The following is a 17,209-nucleotide window of genomic DNA, read 5'->3' as shown; positions in this document are numbered from 1 at the left end:
AAAAATTCCAATCTGCATATTTTTGTAACGTCTTCTTAGTCGTGTGCTTTTATTCTGACAGTAGCGGCACCGTTTCCTGTATGACGAAGCTCGCCTTGACGTCTGTGCTGCGGTGAAGTGACCCACGTAAATAAAATTATAACAACGTGGCACTCAGTGAAACACGGCCTTTAAAATTAGCGGTTTTACTTTATGCACATTTTTATGTAGACCAGTTTCATAGCTGCTAAATTAAGCTACAGTATCACCTAGCAGGATATTTACAAATTAAACAATATCTAAAATCACAACAATATGTTTCAGGAGTAGCTGATTATTATTTGATTTAATTAGTGTCTACTATTTTCAGATTTAATGCTTGAATTAGTTGTGAGCAAATAAAAAAAAAGCTACGTCGTTGTTAAAAAATTAACTCCAGCAAAGTGTACAAGCCGCATTAATGTAAATGTTAAAGAAAAGAAAAATCACTATTGAAGCTCACGGGTTAATGTGTTGGTGTATTTTAATCCTGTCTATGGAGTTTGTGGGGTTAATTGCTCCATTCATCATGTTTATGCAGCAGAGGGGAGGAAACGTGCATGCATTGAAGCCCGAGGGCGCCACCTACTGGCTTTACCTTCTCACTTTACTTACTGAAAAACTTTTCCTCTTCAGGAGCCTCTTTTTTTGTCCTCATCGGGGTTCAGGCGAACTCAAGATTTTTAAAGGCTCTTTACCAAACAACTTTGGAAACTTTTCTAGATTTTACTTTAATAATTTCTTGTAAAATCTCCTTGAACAAAACAAAACAATCGCTTTTATTCTCCGCCTGCAGAGGAATCGTTGTTACTGCCATGCCAACCAACCGATGTGTTGCTGCTGCTGCTGCGTTCATCTTATTCTTCTTCTCAGGTGAGTTCAGAAACTACAAAACATCTCATAGCAGATTTAATAACTTTTATATAATTGCAAAATTAATGCAAGAACATTTTCAGGACACTTAATGACAAAAAAATCGTTACTTTAATTCTATAAAAATCTAGTTTATTGCTTAAGTGATTTTTAAATTACACAAATGCTGCGTTAGGCTAAAGATGAGAGTGTTGAACCTCAAATTACTACCCTACTGCCCGATTTTACTATAAGAATGTGTAACTTTTTTCAAGAAAAAGAAATCAGAAAATATTATATATATATTTAATTGCATGTGCATGAGATTACAGAGAGCAAAGCAGGACATAAAACAAGACAAAACCAGAAGGAAACAAAAGAAATATCAGTAACAGTCAGTAATCAATTACTTGCAAATAACTTAAAGTAATTAAACTGACAATAATGCATGACATCATATGGCTCTCAGTAATGCATGACATCATATGGCTCTCATTTACCTTGTAATAAAATTAGGTGCATTGACATTTAGTTTGTAAAAGTCTTTAAAGTGTCTTTCAGTGTGTTTAAATATACGGCTTAAAGCTGTATGTTGCTTTTCTGGAGGTAATTACAGCAGCTCATCTTTCGCCTCTTGCTACTGCAGCAGGAAAACGCCTTCAGCTCAGCAGAAACACCATTTGTATTAGACGCAGATGTGCTGACTGCACAGTGAGCCCATCTTCCTTGCAGGAATGAGAAGCTGCTCCTCAGCGTCCCCCAGCATGCAACTGGCCAGGCTCCAGTCAGGATGAATTAAACATTAACCCATCAAACCCACATTTAGACTCAAGCTTCTCAATATTCCATAGACAAAATCCTTACTGGGTTTACAGCATTTGTTTTTGTTTCCATTGGTATGTTGATTTGTCTTTGAGGTTGGAAGGCCTCCTCACCATCACCCTAATCCACAGATTCAAGGAGGGATACTTTTAGGGCCTCAAAATAAAATCTTCAATATCTTTCATACCAGATTTGATTTCTGATTTTAATTTTTTTTTTTTTTTTGCTTTATTTTCCAAAAAAGAAATTAGAGTATATTTTCAGAAAGTTGTTTTTATTTCTATCATCTCCTCTGAGAGTTGAATCCATGTCTGTATTAAGTTATGAGAATAGAATAAAGACATAACTTTACCAGGAGAACATCTTGAAATTAAAAGAAAAAAAAGTCATTTTAATGTTTTTTTTTGTAGAAAAACTAAGCAATATTTCCAAAAATTAGCAAGAAAAAAAAATTCTTCACATTTTGCATTATTTTGTACTTCCATTTGGGTTTGTACCGCTTCTAAAAACAGCCCAAGGGCTTAAAAAAACACTCAGATGTTTTTAGGCAATACGTTAATGTTTTTTGGTGTCTGTAAAATTAGTCATTTCAAAAACCTTTTTAATGTAACATCACAAATCAGCAGGCACTGGCCAGTTACCTAGCAACAAAGCCCAGCCTAATACCTACCCACCCAAGCTCCACTTGGGTGGGTAGGTAAAACATGCAGCTGGTTTTACCGCTGCAAGTTCTGTACAATGGCTGCTGGAAAAGACAAGTTTTTTGACGTGCAGAAAGCCCTACTTCTGCTTTTCAAAGATGCATGGTTGTATAATTGTGGATCTGTTTGCAGCCATTTTCATGTGTGAGTGTAAACATTGAGTTGGGGGGCGTGGCCAGCAAGACGTCCTAAATCAGCTCCTTATGAGAGGAGATCAAAATAAACAGAACTGACCAGAATAAAATCTCTTAACTAAAACTGGGGGTCAAAATGCAATGAACATGAATTGTAGACCTACCCTAACCTGTTCAAGGAAGCATAATAGGTCATTTTTAAAAATCTGAATTTTCCTGCCAATTGCCTCTTGTTTTATCGGGTTAAGCTGTAGTTAAACTTCCCTCTCTCATCCTCAGGTGCTCCTCTGTGCTCACTGGGCAGGTGGTTTAATCACAGCTCTGCTCCAATCACTACCAGTTAATTACTGAGGAGCTCCCCCTACCGTCTCCCTCAGTGGGGCTTCATTTAATCCTGCAAGATAACAGCCACACCTAAAAACTGCCCAGGAGCACACATGGACTTAGACGATTGAAAGGACGCTGGTCGTTTCTCTTTGTCATTAGAGAGGAAGTGGACTCACCGTGCCACTGTTTGGGTATTCTGCACCATTTGATCCATGAGGCCCCAGAGCCAGACTCAGGGCAGTTATAAAGGTAAAGCTTCCTTGAACAGGTTAGGACAGGTTTATGAGCGATACTAAACATTTTCATGGCATTATGCACAAAATGATTAGATTAAGAGATTTTAGTTGTTTATTTAGAGCTCCTTTCAGAATGAGCTGTTTTAGGGTCTCTGTCACTTTAAATCCAATTAAGCTGCTGCTGGCCACGCTCCCAAACTCAACTTTTACACTCTCATGTGAATTTGGCTGCAAGCAGATTAACAATTATACTACCATACATCTGTGAAAAGCATTAGTAGAGCCTCCTGCACAACCACAAGAACACAGCAAGTGGTTTCTGAATGGTAAGATCAAAATCAAGTTTATTTATATAGCATGTTTCCAACAGCACACTCTGCTTTACAAGGATAAACAAAACACTAAAAGTAATTAAACGGTAAAGGAGTCAAAAACCAAACATTAGACAGAGAGAAGGGCTTAATAGGCTGTTAGACTAACAAAAGGCTACATTCACACTGCAGCCTGAAGTAACCCAACTCTGATTTTTAATTATTTTTGCCTTAATGCAACCTGTATCTCAGATTATTATGACAGTCTGAACAACACAGATTGGATTTTTACACTTGCTTCCCACGCCACTTGGATATGTGTTCCTAATCCAATATGTATCTGATTTTTTTTTAACGTGACCTGTGAGGCTCGGTGGCATTCAACCCATATACATAATATATATTATTATGTTATTATATTATTATATTATGTCTATGATTCAACCGACCTGAACGTCATTATTCTGCGTGCTGATACGCGCAGTCAGGAAGAAAAACAACAGCCATGGCGGACGGTACTGAGGATTAAGTCATGTGCTCGCTGCTGTTGGATAAAAATGTTAAAATCAAGGTCCGCTCCACCGTTAGCATCAAGCTTTACTTCCGCAAACACCGAGCATGCTCGCTACATGTGACGTTAGTCAGCATGCGGAACACTTTTAGGTTATTTGGGCTTCACATTAGGAGATCACATAAAAGTCACATATAATTGGAAACGTAAATAGCCACGCGAAAAAAGTGGATTTCACAAAAACTAGCTGACCAAACATACTCCGCTTGGGTTGCTAGGTAACGAAGCTAGCTCGGCTGAGGTTGCTAGGTAACGGCGCAGTGCCCGTTGAATGTGACATTACATTCCTGAGGTTTTTGAAACGGGTTGTTTTCCAGATTTTTAAAACAATTAATTTATATATTGCTAAAGCGGCTTTGTGTATTTTAAGCGCTTTATAGAAGCAGTTGAGACCCAAATGGGAGTATAAAATGTGAATTAAAGGACGTACCGTTTGAATGCCCTCGTGGTGCATGCCGCTTTAAGTCTGCTGCTTCTTGAATCTTGCATAGTATCAGATGAGCTGAGTGTTTATTTCCTGTGTGACTAATGCTCTGGGAGGAAGAGGGGGTTGCATTAGCCTGGGGGGAAGAGAGGAACACAGAGCTCATTATGAGGAAAAATGCTGATGACAGCTTTAATCTAAAAGTCTTCTGCTTTTAGAAACAATCTGCCAGCTGGATGTGAGGCATCCTTATTAAGAGAACATGTTGTTGAAGCGACCTTTCAGTTGGAGAAAGGAAGTGGAGCAGGAATGAGGCCTGAGACAGGGGGGGAGGAAACTCTGGCATCCAGCTCCAAACATGGAGTCAGACTTTCAAAGGGCATAATGAGCGTGAAACAGCTGCAGAGAAGTTAGGATGGCTGCAGAGTGAAATACATGTGGAGTTGTGCAATAAGATACACAATGAGTCTTTAATAGAATAATGAAAATGTGCTGGGTTTCTACATTTGTCATCAGATGAAGTATTTTATAACATGAGGCTGAAGACATCCATATGCTTCCCTTTATTCATACAAGTTATGTTGTTAAAAAGTCCAGTCATTTCAGCAGCTTAGTTCACTAAGTCTAATTAACATATGTTAATTAGACTCAGACTCTTGTTTTCAAGCCTTTATTTGATTATTTTCTGCTTACAGTGAATAAAACATGACATGTAAAATTTTAAAAAGACACAAGAACAGTGTTCATGCCTCAGACTACAAGATAAACATCTGCAAGCCAAATGTTTGTTATGAGTTAAAATCTTGTCTTGTTTGAATGTGTCAACTGTAACATATAGTGACACAATATACCGCCAGCTTTTTTAAATATTGGATTAAAAATGTTTGGTTTGTGATTCATTTATTTCTTATTTTTAAAATGATGTGGACTGCTTTTGGTCTGGAAGTAAAGGAAATATAAATAAATAAAATTTCTAACACATACATTTGAATCAGTGGAGGGAATCAGATTTTTCATGGAGGCCCAGGAAAAGGATGAAACTAAAAAAAAAAAAAAAACACTAAACAGGGCAATATTTTATTAAAACTAAAAATAAGAATGAAACTAAAAATAAATAAAAAACACAAAACTACAATATTTTATTGAATCTAAAAAAAAAACAAAACAATAAATAACACAAAACCAACAAAACAAAAAAAAACAATGAACAAGGACAATATTTTATTGAAACTAAAAAGAAATAAATAAATAAAAACACATCAGAGGTTGCAGAATCCTGAACTAGCAGATGAAAACTGCGATCCTGTCTCAATATGGCTCAAGCTAAAAGAGTAACATCTTAATTTATAATTCATTATTAAAGTAAAACTGTGAAGGTGAAATATGAAATTGGTCCAAGGAACCAAATGGCTACGGTTTCTGTGCCAGTATATATTACAATAAGAAACTGATTTAGATATTTATTCACCCTCATAGTCTCTGTGTAGAAACTCCCAAGTATATTTAATACAGCCTTAAAGCGCTGTATTAAAGGTTAAAGGTTATGCTTAAAGGTTATTTCTTGATAAGTTTCATATTAATCTATAAATGAGCCTCTTTTGGGTTGTGGTTGTATTTTATGAAGCAAACTGGTCAAGAAATGAGCAAATATGAAGATTTTAGTGAAATAGCTTCCAGATCTAAATTTAATCAATTCCATAAACAAATTAATGATGACAGGGAGATAATTATAGCTTTAAACCAAGTTAGATAGGTTCAATAATTTAAAGTAACCAATCCACTACAAAACTGTAGTGAAATTGAAACTTTTAAATAAGGTTATTAGAATCACAATGCAATAAAAACAAAACACAACTAAATGTTTACACATTAAATCAAGTATTTCTGTTTAGTATTTCTGTTTGCATCTGTGAGAATGATCTTGGAGCTTTTCACACAGTTTTAAAACTTTCATGAGTTTCCATCGTCCTCCCTGATTTGAAAACCAGACATTTCCTCCATTAAAGTTACAGGAAATGAGCCAATGTGAGGGAAGCGCTTACATGCCCGCCTGCCTCTGTGTTACCCTCATTTTCTGTTCTCCACATGTAATATTCATCTCTGTAACAACTGTTTCACCTACATTCATTTGAAACATTTCAAACATGTTTGAAAATGTGTTTCATGCTTCCACATTTCAGCGGGAGCCACCACAGACTACGACAGCTACAGTGACTTCATAGAGGAAGACGACACTCCTCAGCTGGACTACAAAGGTGCAAACGTGAAACACGTGTCTAACATCTAAGGCAGCATTATTTGAGACAAATACACCTCTCTGTGCTTTATATATACATATTGACTATGATTAAGATTTCATGGTAATAATAGTTGTTACATCTGCTGTTCAAAATGGCAAAATTCAAATTTTGGACGTTTTTGTTGCTTCTGAAAACAATCCAAGCACTTAAAACAAACTTCCAGCTGTTTTTTTGTCGTCAGTAATTTAATGTTTTTTGGTGTCTGGAAAACAAGCTGATTCAAAAACCTCCCAATTGTTGAGTCATAATCAAAGGGAACTGTGCTGTTACCTGGCAACCCCAGCTAAGCCCACAGTGGGCTTAGCCCAGCCCACTGTGGGCGAAGCCCCGTTACCTAGCAACCCCAGCTAAGCCCAGCCCCGTTACCTAGCAACCCCAGCTAAGCCCAGCCCTGTTACCTAGCAACCCCAGCTAAGCCCAGCCCAGTTACCTAGCAACCCCAGTGGAACTCCAGCAGGTTTGCTCAGCTCTTTCTGAAAGGAGCTCAAAGCAGAACTAAGCAAACTGAAATCTCATTCTAAGAATTATTTGTATCTTTTGTATCATCATAGTCTTTTCCTAAACTGTTGAAGGAAGCATAGTAGATCATTTTTAAGTGATAATTAAGAAGTGTTCATATATTTCTGCTTTGGGTTTATTAAAACATGAATCTCAGATAATTAATTTTTAATATTTCCTTCTCAACATGTTTTTTTTAATAAAGTTTATTCTGGCTGTTTGTTTTAATTCCTTAATGATTTGAATATCTTACAACATATTTTCCTTCTAAATATAACATAACTAGAGAGACTGTAAAATAAATAATTAGCTAACAATTATTGAAGATTTACACAATTACAGTAAACATGTAATATGTTGTGCAGTCTGACTGTTTGACCTTAGAAAACATCAAATATTAGCACATAATTAGCATGAATTTTCTGACCAATATTTATTTCAAGTTATTTTTGCATTATTTTTTTTTTTTACAATTATTAAACTTTTTTTCAATATAGAAATTAAAAGTTGCTCCATTTCACAGATTTTCTAACTTTTTTAGACTGGCTGTTTTTTCCAGTTCGTTCCTTGGATTTTGGAGGAATTTTCCTAAGAATTGATAAGATGACATGTGACAGAAATGAAAACAGAATACTAAATAATAACAATCATAAATCATTTTTCTGCTTTTCTTTGTTTGTTTTCTTCTCTTCTATTTTGAAAGCAGACCCAAACTGGTGTCGCTCTCCACATCTGCCTAATGGTGAGGTGTCGTGCCGCTCCCCTCGCGGCGGGGCCCACCGGGGTTTGCTGGGCACCCGGTGTGAGATGACCTGCGACCGGGGCTACAGATTGCTGGGCAGAACGTCGATTCAGTGCCTCGCCAACCGCCTCTGGTCCGGGTCAGCTTACTGCCGCAGTACGTGGACACTTTTATTCTTTATTACGAACAATATGAATCTGAGGCCTTGTGAATTGGTGCTCTGAATATGTTTTTTCACCAAGTGGCCTTTTTAGAGTCTGTTTACTCCAGTTAACGATTAATCGATCACTAAATAAGTTGACGATTATTTCAATAAATCACCACGATTAATCGTTTCGGCCCTATTTTAAAACAGTAGAGCAAAAAGTAAAGGAATAATCTTTTATTTTAACTTAATGAACTTAATTCAGAGCCCTCCATTGGAAATGCTCTGCATGCTGTTTCCGGTGCGTGCTACGGCTTGTCTATTGAATGCTTTTAAGTTTAACTCAGATCCTAAAATGGTTGCTGACGTTAATGAGAAACCAGAACTGTGAAACAGAAACAGTGTGACTTACGAATAGTTAGTCATGAGTCTGACAGAACAACCTGCAGGCGTTTCAAGGCTTTGTTCAGACACGTGAATGATGATGAATTTCAGTCATCCAGATGTGAAGAAATAAGAAGAGCATGAATAAGAATTTACACTTCAGATTGTAACAGAATGATACTCATCAAACTGCCAAACTGAGATTTGACCAACCAGACATCAGCGACTAATTACGCTTCATTCTTTTGAGAGCTAGAAAAATGTTGTAATAACAAAGTTTTCAAACTGTAGTGCTTGAAATGATCATGAAATTAGAATAAGGCTGGAACGATTAATCAGATTAATCGTGATTAATCTATTACTGAAATATCGTTAACTAAGCTAGTAATCGATTAATCGTTAACTGGAGAATTCAGACTCTAAGAAGGCCATTTGATTAAGAAATGACATATTTATTTCAGTATTTAAATCAAAACTGTACAAAAATATGTAAACAATTTACATTTTGGAAAAAAAAGCACCTTTATTTATAATTCTGTTTAATCCAAAACATAGTTTTAGCTTCACCCAGTTCAAATTCACTAAAAGAATGGTAATAAAATGTTTATTTTCTCATTTAAAAAAGGAATTGAATCATTTATTTGAATATTTTAGTGTATTTCAAATATTGTTTAAAAAAAGCTTAATAGGTTAATGAAAATCTGTAGAACGTGCCAATTTTGTATCTGATTAATTGATTGTCAAAATAATTGATTACTAAAATAATTTTTTGTTGCAGTCTTAAATTAGAATAAATAAACAAGACAAAAACATAATTTCAGAGCTTATGAGAGGTGCTGTAGGAAGAAATAGGCTACAAATAATATTTTCTGGTTGAAATTTGATTTGTAAATCATACACTTCAAAAACACAAAATCTTTTCAAGTATTTCTGGTTTAGGTTTTAGTCCAAATATCTTATTACACTTGAAATAAAACAAAAATAACTTAAAAGGGACGATCCTACAAGATATAAGAGCTTGTTTTGAATCAAGTATTTATTAATATTGATGAAAATTAGCTTTTATATTGGCAGATTATTTCACTAAAAACCTGAGAAAAATGTCTTGTTCTAAGTAAAATAATCTGCCAGTGGAACTAGAACTTTTTCATCAATATTAAGAATCCTTGACTCAAAACAAGTTCTTATATCTTGCTGAAAAGTCACTTGTAAGTTAGTTCTGTCTTATTTCAAGTGTACAATATATTTGTACATAAACCAGAAATGCTTGGTAATACATTGTGTTTTTTGCAGTGTAAAAAAGTCCTAAATATGACTGCAGTGAATGTGTGCTGATGTTTCTGCAGGGGTTCGTTGCCATGTCCTGCCCCTCATCCCACAGGGCAGATACTTCTGCACTCAGAGCTTCTTCGTGGACTCCAGGTGTGAGTTTACCTGTCGACCCGGCTACCGCATTGAGGGGGAACACTCGCGCACCTGCCTGCACCGGGGTTCGTGGAGCGGAGTGCAGCCAGAGTGTTCAGGTTGGGTTTCTTTAAGATGTTCAAACTTTTAAAAGTCTTTTAGGAAATTCTGTGAACTGCGGCTTGAACTCGGGTCCATTTGTGCTATTGTTTAACTTCCTGAGATTCCTTTCTCAGAACAAGCTCCATATGTGTTTGCTCTCACGGCTTCACAGAAACTGACTAATTTCCTGAGAGGATCCAAACCGCAGCCTGCAGTTACTCTTCATGTTCTACTCCTGAAATAAAAGCTGTCGCCTTTTCCACAAAACGCTTCGTAAAACTTCACCAAGTTCTATGACTTAGCATTAGCCTCACTTAACTGTATTGTCTGTGTTTATCTTACACCACTTTGTTCTCTAAAGGGGTAAATACCAAATTTTAGACCCATAAATCTTTACTTATTGAAATCATAAAATATAAATAAAGCATATTTAGGCCTTGTCGTTGTTTTTAAAAGCAAATAAATAAAAAACACATATTGGCAGTAAAAAACAGGAAGTGAGCACCATATTTGGATAACACATAATCTGGACCTGCAGTGTCAGATGGATTCATGTTTTAAATAAATTAAAAGGATAATTTAATGAGAATATGTTTCATAATTGTAGCAAGAGCTTTTGATACAAATATAATCAGGCAGTAAACAGGAGAGCTTATGACATAACTGTTTAACTTCAGACTTTAGTATTTGTTTTCTCTATGTCTGAGCTAAATGATGGACAAAGTCTTTAACTGATTGTTTTAGCTGCTGTACCTGCTGCTGCTGTGTAGCATTAGCATTAGGCTAATGCTAATAAAATGGCTTTTTATGACAAAATAACATTTTCATGGGGAAACTAACTGAAACTATGCCCTGTACAATGACTGCTGGCAAAGACAAGTGCTTTGTTGTTGATTTATCATTCAGAAACCACTTGCTGCATTCTTGCTGGTTGTGCAGGAGGCTCCACTTCTGCTTTTCAGAGATGTATAATTGTGCATCTATTTGCAGCCATTTTCAGATGCAGGTGTAAACGCTGGATAGGAGGTTGTTGCCAGCAGCAGATTGTTTGGATTTAAAGTGACAGGAGGCCCTAAAACAGCTCAATCTGAAATAGGCAGATCTGACCAGACTAAAATCAAAAAAATGTAATGAACATGTTTTGCTTAGCCCATAAGGCAATACTAACCTGTTCAAGGAAGCATAATGGGTTACCTATGGTAACATGATGAGAGACAAACAGGAAGAACTATGTAAGCTCAGTAAGAAATGCATAGCTGCAGATCTTGTGATAATAAAAGGTTTACCTTGTATCTGTTTTTTGTGGTGGTCAATATTTTACTTCAGATACCGACCCTCCAAAGATCAGGTGTCCACCATCCAGACTGAAAGTGGCTGAACCTGGGAAGCTCACCGCCAGAGTGAGCTGGGACCCCCCAGCTGCCACTGATACTGCAGACAAATACCTGAAGTAAGTTGATTTTCTCTCTCTTGCTTCTTCTTCAGTTTTAAATAAACGCCCGACCGTCTCCTGTCTCTCTGCTGTGCAGTGTGGTGTTAGTGGACCAGCAGCCCGGCTCCGAGTTTAAGGAGGGACTGCATGTCATCAGATACAAGGTGTACGATCAGGCCAGGAACAGAGCTGCCTGCAAGTTTATTGTACGTGTTGAGGGTAAGCGGCCAAGGTTTTTTTCCTCTCATGAAGTGATTCAAGCTGCAACACATGGAGCTGACAGGCTTTTTCCACTCTGTCTCAGTGAGAAGGTGTCCAGAGCTGCCGCCGCCGCTGCACGGTTACCTCATCTGCTCATCTGATGGGAATAACTACGGCGCAGAGTGTGAATACCTCTGTGACGGCGGATATGAGCGCAAGGGAGCGTCTAGCCGAGTCTGCCAGTTCAACCGCAGCTGGAGCGGAGGACCGGCGGAGTGTGTCCGTGAGTAGAGTCACACAAAACACTGCAGCAGTTTAAAAGGTGCATCGATAAATTCATTTAGATTAGTGTTTAATAGAATGAATCTTTGGGAAATGTGACTATTTTTGTTTAAAACGTGGATAATGTGAAACTTTTTGAGAAATTATGGAGTAGGATTATCTGACGAGTTTTAAATTTTTTCAGTTAATACCAGAGACCTTTGAACTTTGATTTGGGATCAGTTCATATATGTTTATGAGTCTTGTACACTTAGTATGTTTTCACAGCTGATAGTCCGATGGACTCAGTTGGATTGGGGACCAAAATTACAACATTTGTTACATTTTCAGCTGCTGCAGTTCGTTTTCACACTGCACTGTATCAAATGATTCAAACCCTTACAAAAACCTGTTCCCCTCCTCGCCTGCGGTGGCGCTGCACCAAGAACTACAGAAAGAAATTACATAAAATCCACAGAAGACACTGAGCGTGACTTCTTTCTTCGCAAAATGTGAACAAAAGCTGAGTTGCGTCAGACATTAGTGGTTGTAGAAGGTCGTTGGTAAAAGAACATGAGCTCCGCTAGCGCCAGACTTGCACGTTTGTTTTGGTTGTATTTACCCAGAATTCCCTGCGCTGTAGTCCACTTCCTGCTTTTGGAGAGCTTTCCGGTTCAATTTGCATTCCTATATGTATTCAAACTGCGCCAGAGTTCATATACATACAACTCTGAAAAAAAATGAAGAGCCCACTGCAGTGAACCCTATTGAAAACCTCCTGATTATTCCACCAAATATTGATTTCTGAAATCTGAGTTAAAACATCAGTATTGTTGTTTCTTAATGAATATGAACTTGTTTTCTTTGCATTATTTGAGGTCTGAAAGTGCTGCATCCTTTTCATTAATTTGACCATTTATTATTTTTTTCAGATCAAAACTAAATTTTTGCTTGGGATTTCGGAGACATGTTGTCAGTAGTTTGTAGAATAAAAAACAATGTTCATTTTACTCAAATGTGAAAGTAAAATCAGAGAAACGGATCATTTTTATATGGTCTCAATTTTTTCCAGAGCTGCACAAATATGCTAGCATTTTGCTCTTGGGGGACCCCTGGTGGTGTGGAGGTCCTAAACAGCCTCTTTACTCCCATTTCCTCGGAAAAGCTCAAAGATCACAAATCATTTTAAAAGCCTCGTTAGATCTGTGCAAACATTGTAGTGTTTGTGTGCTGCAGGTTGTAAATTGTTGTTTATTTTGCAGCGATGCAGTTTAAGTTCAGCGTGCAGACAGTCGGCGCTCTCCTGGATCAGTTCTATGAAAAGAGGAGGCTGCTGATCATGTCGGCGCCCAACATATCCGACCCGGACTACCAGCTGCAGAACATCATGATCCAGGTGAGAAACCGTCGCTCTGATCTCTACAGTGTTTTACAGTTTCTTTGTTTTTTTACAGTTTTTTAACAAGCAGGTTCTTCTTTTTTCCAGAAATCTGACTGTGGGTTGGACCTTCGACACGTCACAGTGGTTGAGCTGCTGGGCTCCCCGCCGCGTGAAACGGGACGCATCAAAGAAAATCTGCTGCAGCCGGACGTCATCGAGGGTTTGAGGTGAGACCTATCGAAATTGGTCATTCAGAGAAAATAAACTAACAAAAATATATGTATCATTACAAGTAAGGAGTATTTTCTCTTCAGCCTTTAAATGGCAAATATTACGCACAATCATCATTTTTGAGCTTTTTCATCATGTTATGTCATTTCCTAGAATTGTATCACAATATTTCGTAATAATAATAAAAATTATAACTGCATAGCACCGCATTCAGCATAAATACTACTGTTGAAAAACATTCCTATTTGACAGATCAAAGATCATATAGATTCTTCAGGATGTCATTTACATAAAGAAACGTGATTTATTTTACTTAACTGCACATAGAGAGTTTATTTAATCATATTTATGAATTTACTGATATTCTTGGATGCTCTCTTGGAAAAAAAACAAGGCAGAAAATAGATTTAAAAAAAACATTTTAGTCAGTTTTGACAGAAATTGAAATGTATTGTGATGACAGTAAATCCAGATTCTTATTTTAATTTATCGTCAAATTAAGATAGGAGTTTTGACGATATCAAAATTGTCAAAACATCAAATTCTGACAATGTTTTTCACATTCAATGTGAAAAATAAATGATCGTTTATCATTTATATTTCACGACAAATTATTAATTTATTATGCCGTCTTACTATTTACAGTCTTCTGTAACTCATCCATAAAGCTGCATCCGTCTTTAATAAAACAACCAGAAGCGAAATCTTTTCCTGTTCTATATAATCCATTATGTTTCAAGTTAGTTTAGATGTATACAGCACGAAGACAACATCATTACTTGATTATGCTATAAAATGGCACTATGTGTCTGGAAAACTCACAACACTCTCCTTTAATGTAAAAATAAAAACACTCACTAGAGAGAGTCTGTTACTCATATCCATTTTATAGTTAGCCATCTTCAAAGAAACATAATTTAAACAAGCTTTGGCTCGTTAAACAAGCCGAGTTTTTAAAAAAAAGTTTAAACTTTGCGCCAGAAACGCACTAATTCCTCCTAGGAGAACTCCAGGCTCAGACTTCTTTCCAATAACTGTAAGTCGAGAATGGAGCCCCTCTCATTCTTTCCAGACTGGAAAATCTCCAAACATCCAGTCTTTCCCCTGACTCATGAATACACAGCTTCACAGGACTGAACACAGAGAGAGGTAGTTAAAGGCAAGACGCTGCAGTGTAGGGAATAAAAAAAAAAGGCCAAACTTTGTCCAACATGTCTGGCAGTAGAGGCAGTAACAAAAAAAACATAAAAGTAGATGTGTTAAAGGTGACATATTATGCTTCCTGGAACAGGTTAGTATAGGTCTGTATAAAACATGTTCATTACATTTTCTGTACAAAATCATCCTTAGATAATTAGATTTTAGTCTGATCAGTTCATAATGAGCTGTTTTAGGGCGTTTTGTGACTTTAAATCCAAATATGCTGCTGCTGGCCGCGCCCACTTAACTCAACGTTTACACTCGCACGTGGAAATGGCTGCAAACAGATACGCAGTTATTCATCCACACATTTTTGAAAAGCAGAAGTAGAGCTTCCTGCACAACCAACAAGAATGCAGCAAAGTGTTTTCTGGATGTTAAATCAACAACAAAACACTCGTCTTTTCCAGCAGCCATTGTAGAGTGCATACAGTGATAAAACCAAATGTACTGGAGTTCCACTTGGGTTGCTAGGTAACGGGGCTGGGGTTGCTAGGTGACGGCACAGTGCTCACTGAATGTGACTTAACGGGAGGTTTTTGAAACGGCTCATATTCCAGACACCAAAAAATATTAATTTATTGCCAAAAAACGGGCAGGTGTATTTTTTTTAAGTGCTTGTCCTGTTTTTGGAAGCAGTAGAAACCCAAACAAAAGTACAAAAAACGTACAAAATATGTTTTGCATAACTGGTTTGTAACTTCTATTAAAAAAAATACCATTATTGTGACAGTATGGTATTAAAGATGATCAGTAAAAAAATAAAATAAAATCTCGCAGTGCGACCAATCAGAGCTCGGAGGAAGGTTGTGGTGCTGTCAATTATACTTGTGTGCACCTGCTCATCCAGTCTTACACCTCCCCTTCTGCTTCTGCAGAGCAGGCAATGAATGCTAGGCTAGTTAGCATAACAACCCATGATGACATTAAATAGTGTTTTGTGTAAAGATAATTTGTTTCTCCAACATTAGCACATTGAATAGGGAGTATACCAGTTGATTGACAGCGCTAAGACCCACCTCCTGGCTCTGATTGGTTGTTTTTGGTCGGGAACGGTGCGTTTAGACAATAGTAGCATAGTGAGGAGGTAGAAGAGATCAATCTTTTTGCAAATGATCAAGCCGGACTCTGTTTCTATTGTTAATTGCTTGTATTGTTTCCATCTCTAGGCAAGCATTCAGAATCTCCCGATTCTACTTCAGCTTGGTGCTGCTGGACAAACTGGGCATCGACCGAGAGCGCTTCATCGTCCCGGTGTCGTCAGAGGAGCTGTTCTCCTACATTGACAGTTTCCTGATGGAGGAGGAGGAACGGGAAAGGCTGGTGCTGCACAGAGACTTCTGCGATTAATTTATGGAGGCTCTCCAGCTGCCGCGGCAACACCATCATGTTTATTAGACGAGATGTGGAGGGACAACCAACCAGAAACCAGTTCCAGGGGGATTAAAGCAGAGGGCAGCTCCTCATGTTTAAATGGGGTCGTTACACAAGACTGAAGTGCTGGCACTGTTTGTTCAATATAAAACCAACATCTGGGGCAGGAAAGGAATTTATTTTTACTTTACATCAGTAAATTCTGTTCTAATTTATAATGAAATAACATTTTTTTATTGCAAGAAATCTAGAATAACCTATTCTGCTTTAATGTCATGTTCAACTATTAAATCCCAGAGTTAAAAATATAGTTTACCAGTAAATGACACGTTAGAAAAGGGAAAATGACCAGGTGGACATAGGGATGCAAGTTATTGATTAATGAACTTAAAGTTGACTAATGATTACTTGATAAGCAGGATCTTTTATCTTATTTTTTAGTTGAATTCCTTCTCTTTTCGCTGTTATTTTTTTAAAGGAGCGGCCATCTTCTTAGAAAGCAGTTTTCTATCAAGATGCCGACTGTCTTTCTATAACATAAATGGCTACATTTTTTAGAAAATGATTTTGTCAGCTGTATTAAATACTGACAGAAAAAAACCGTGAAAATTGTACCTCTCACATTATTAAGGTTAGACGTATTTTGTAAAGTCTAAAAGAAGCTCTAGGGTTGGTGAAAAATAAAAAGATTAAAATAATTAAATATGTCAAGCAAAAGTTGCTGATGAACAGAGATGAATATGGTTGATATTAAAGGAATGTTAAAACTTCACTACATGAAGTGCTTTAACTCACGACATCCCTTAAAATCAACCTTGCTAATCATGTTTTTTTTTAACCTTTACTCCTTCGTTTTTCTGTCGGTACATTCTCACCTTCTTGGGAAATTGACGTCGCCCTATCGTATAACGGCTGAATGAGCGATATCCAGGTGTTTATATTTCAAAACAGAGCCTTATAAAGTGCATTTTGTATCCCACATCTGACTGTGTTGGATCGTAATTCCCATCCCGTTCTGGAATAGCCGCCATATTAGTTTCTGCATAAATAGCTCCGGTACGAAATGATCAGCCGCGCCCTCTGCTGGACGGCGGCCAAACTACAACACTAGGAGAACGTCTAAAACGGACGTTATTAATCGATTTGAGCTAAATTTAA

General features: G+C 37.2%; 1 protein-coding gene across 1 annotated transcript; it reads left to right on the top strand.

Annotated features, from left to right (window-relative positions):
* The first annotated feature begins 599 nt into the window (after nt 1–599).
* On the top strand, nt 600–17,030 carry srpx2 (sushi-repeat containing protein X-linked 2). The gene is made up of 10 exons (XM_008420659.3): nt 600–891; nt 6,577–6,651; nt 7,901–8,092; nt 9,812–9,988; nt 11,298–11,421; nt 11,501–11,622; nt 11,708–11,887; nt 13,128–13,261; nt 13,352–13,473; nt 15,847–17,030. Exons 1-10 carry the CDS (start codon nt 834–836, stop codon nt 16,025–16,027), a joined length of 1,365 nt encoding a protein of 454 aa, XP_008418881.1. The 5' UTR covers nt 600–833; the 3' UTR covers nt 16,028–17,030.
* The last annotated feature ends 179 nt before the right edge of the window (nt 17,031–17,209 follow it).

Source organism: Poecilia reticulata, chromosome 10 (genome assembly GCF_904066995.2).
Source record: "Poecilia reticulata chromosome 10, P_reticulata-male-v2, whole genome shotgun sequence".
Lineage (NCBI taxonomy): Eukaryota > Metazoa > Chordata > Actinopteri > Cyprinodontiformes > Poeciliidae > Poecilia > Poecilia reticulata.
The sequence above is the reverse complement of the archived record's forward strand: the minus strand, read 5'-3'. Positions and strand labels throughout refer to the sequence as shown.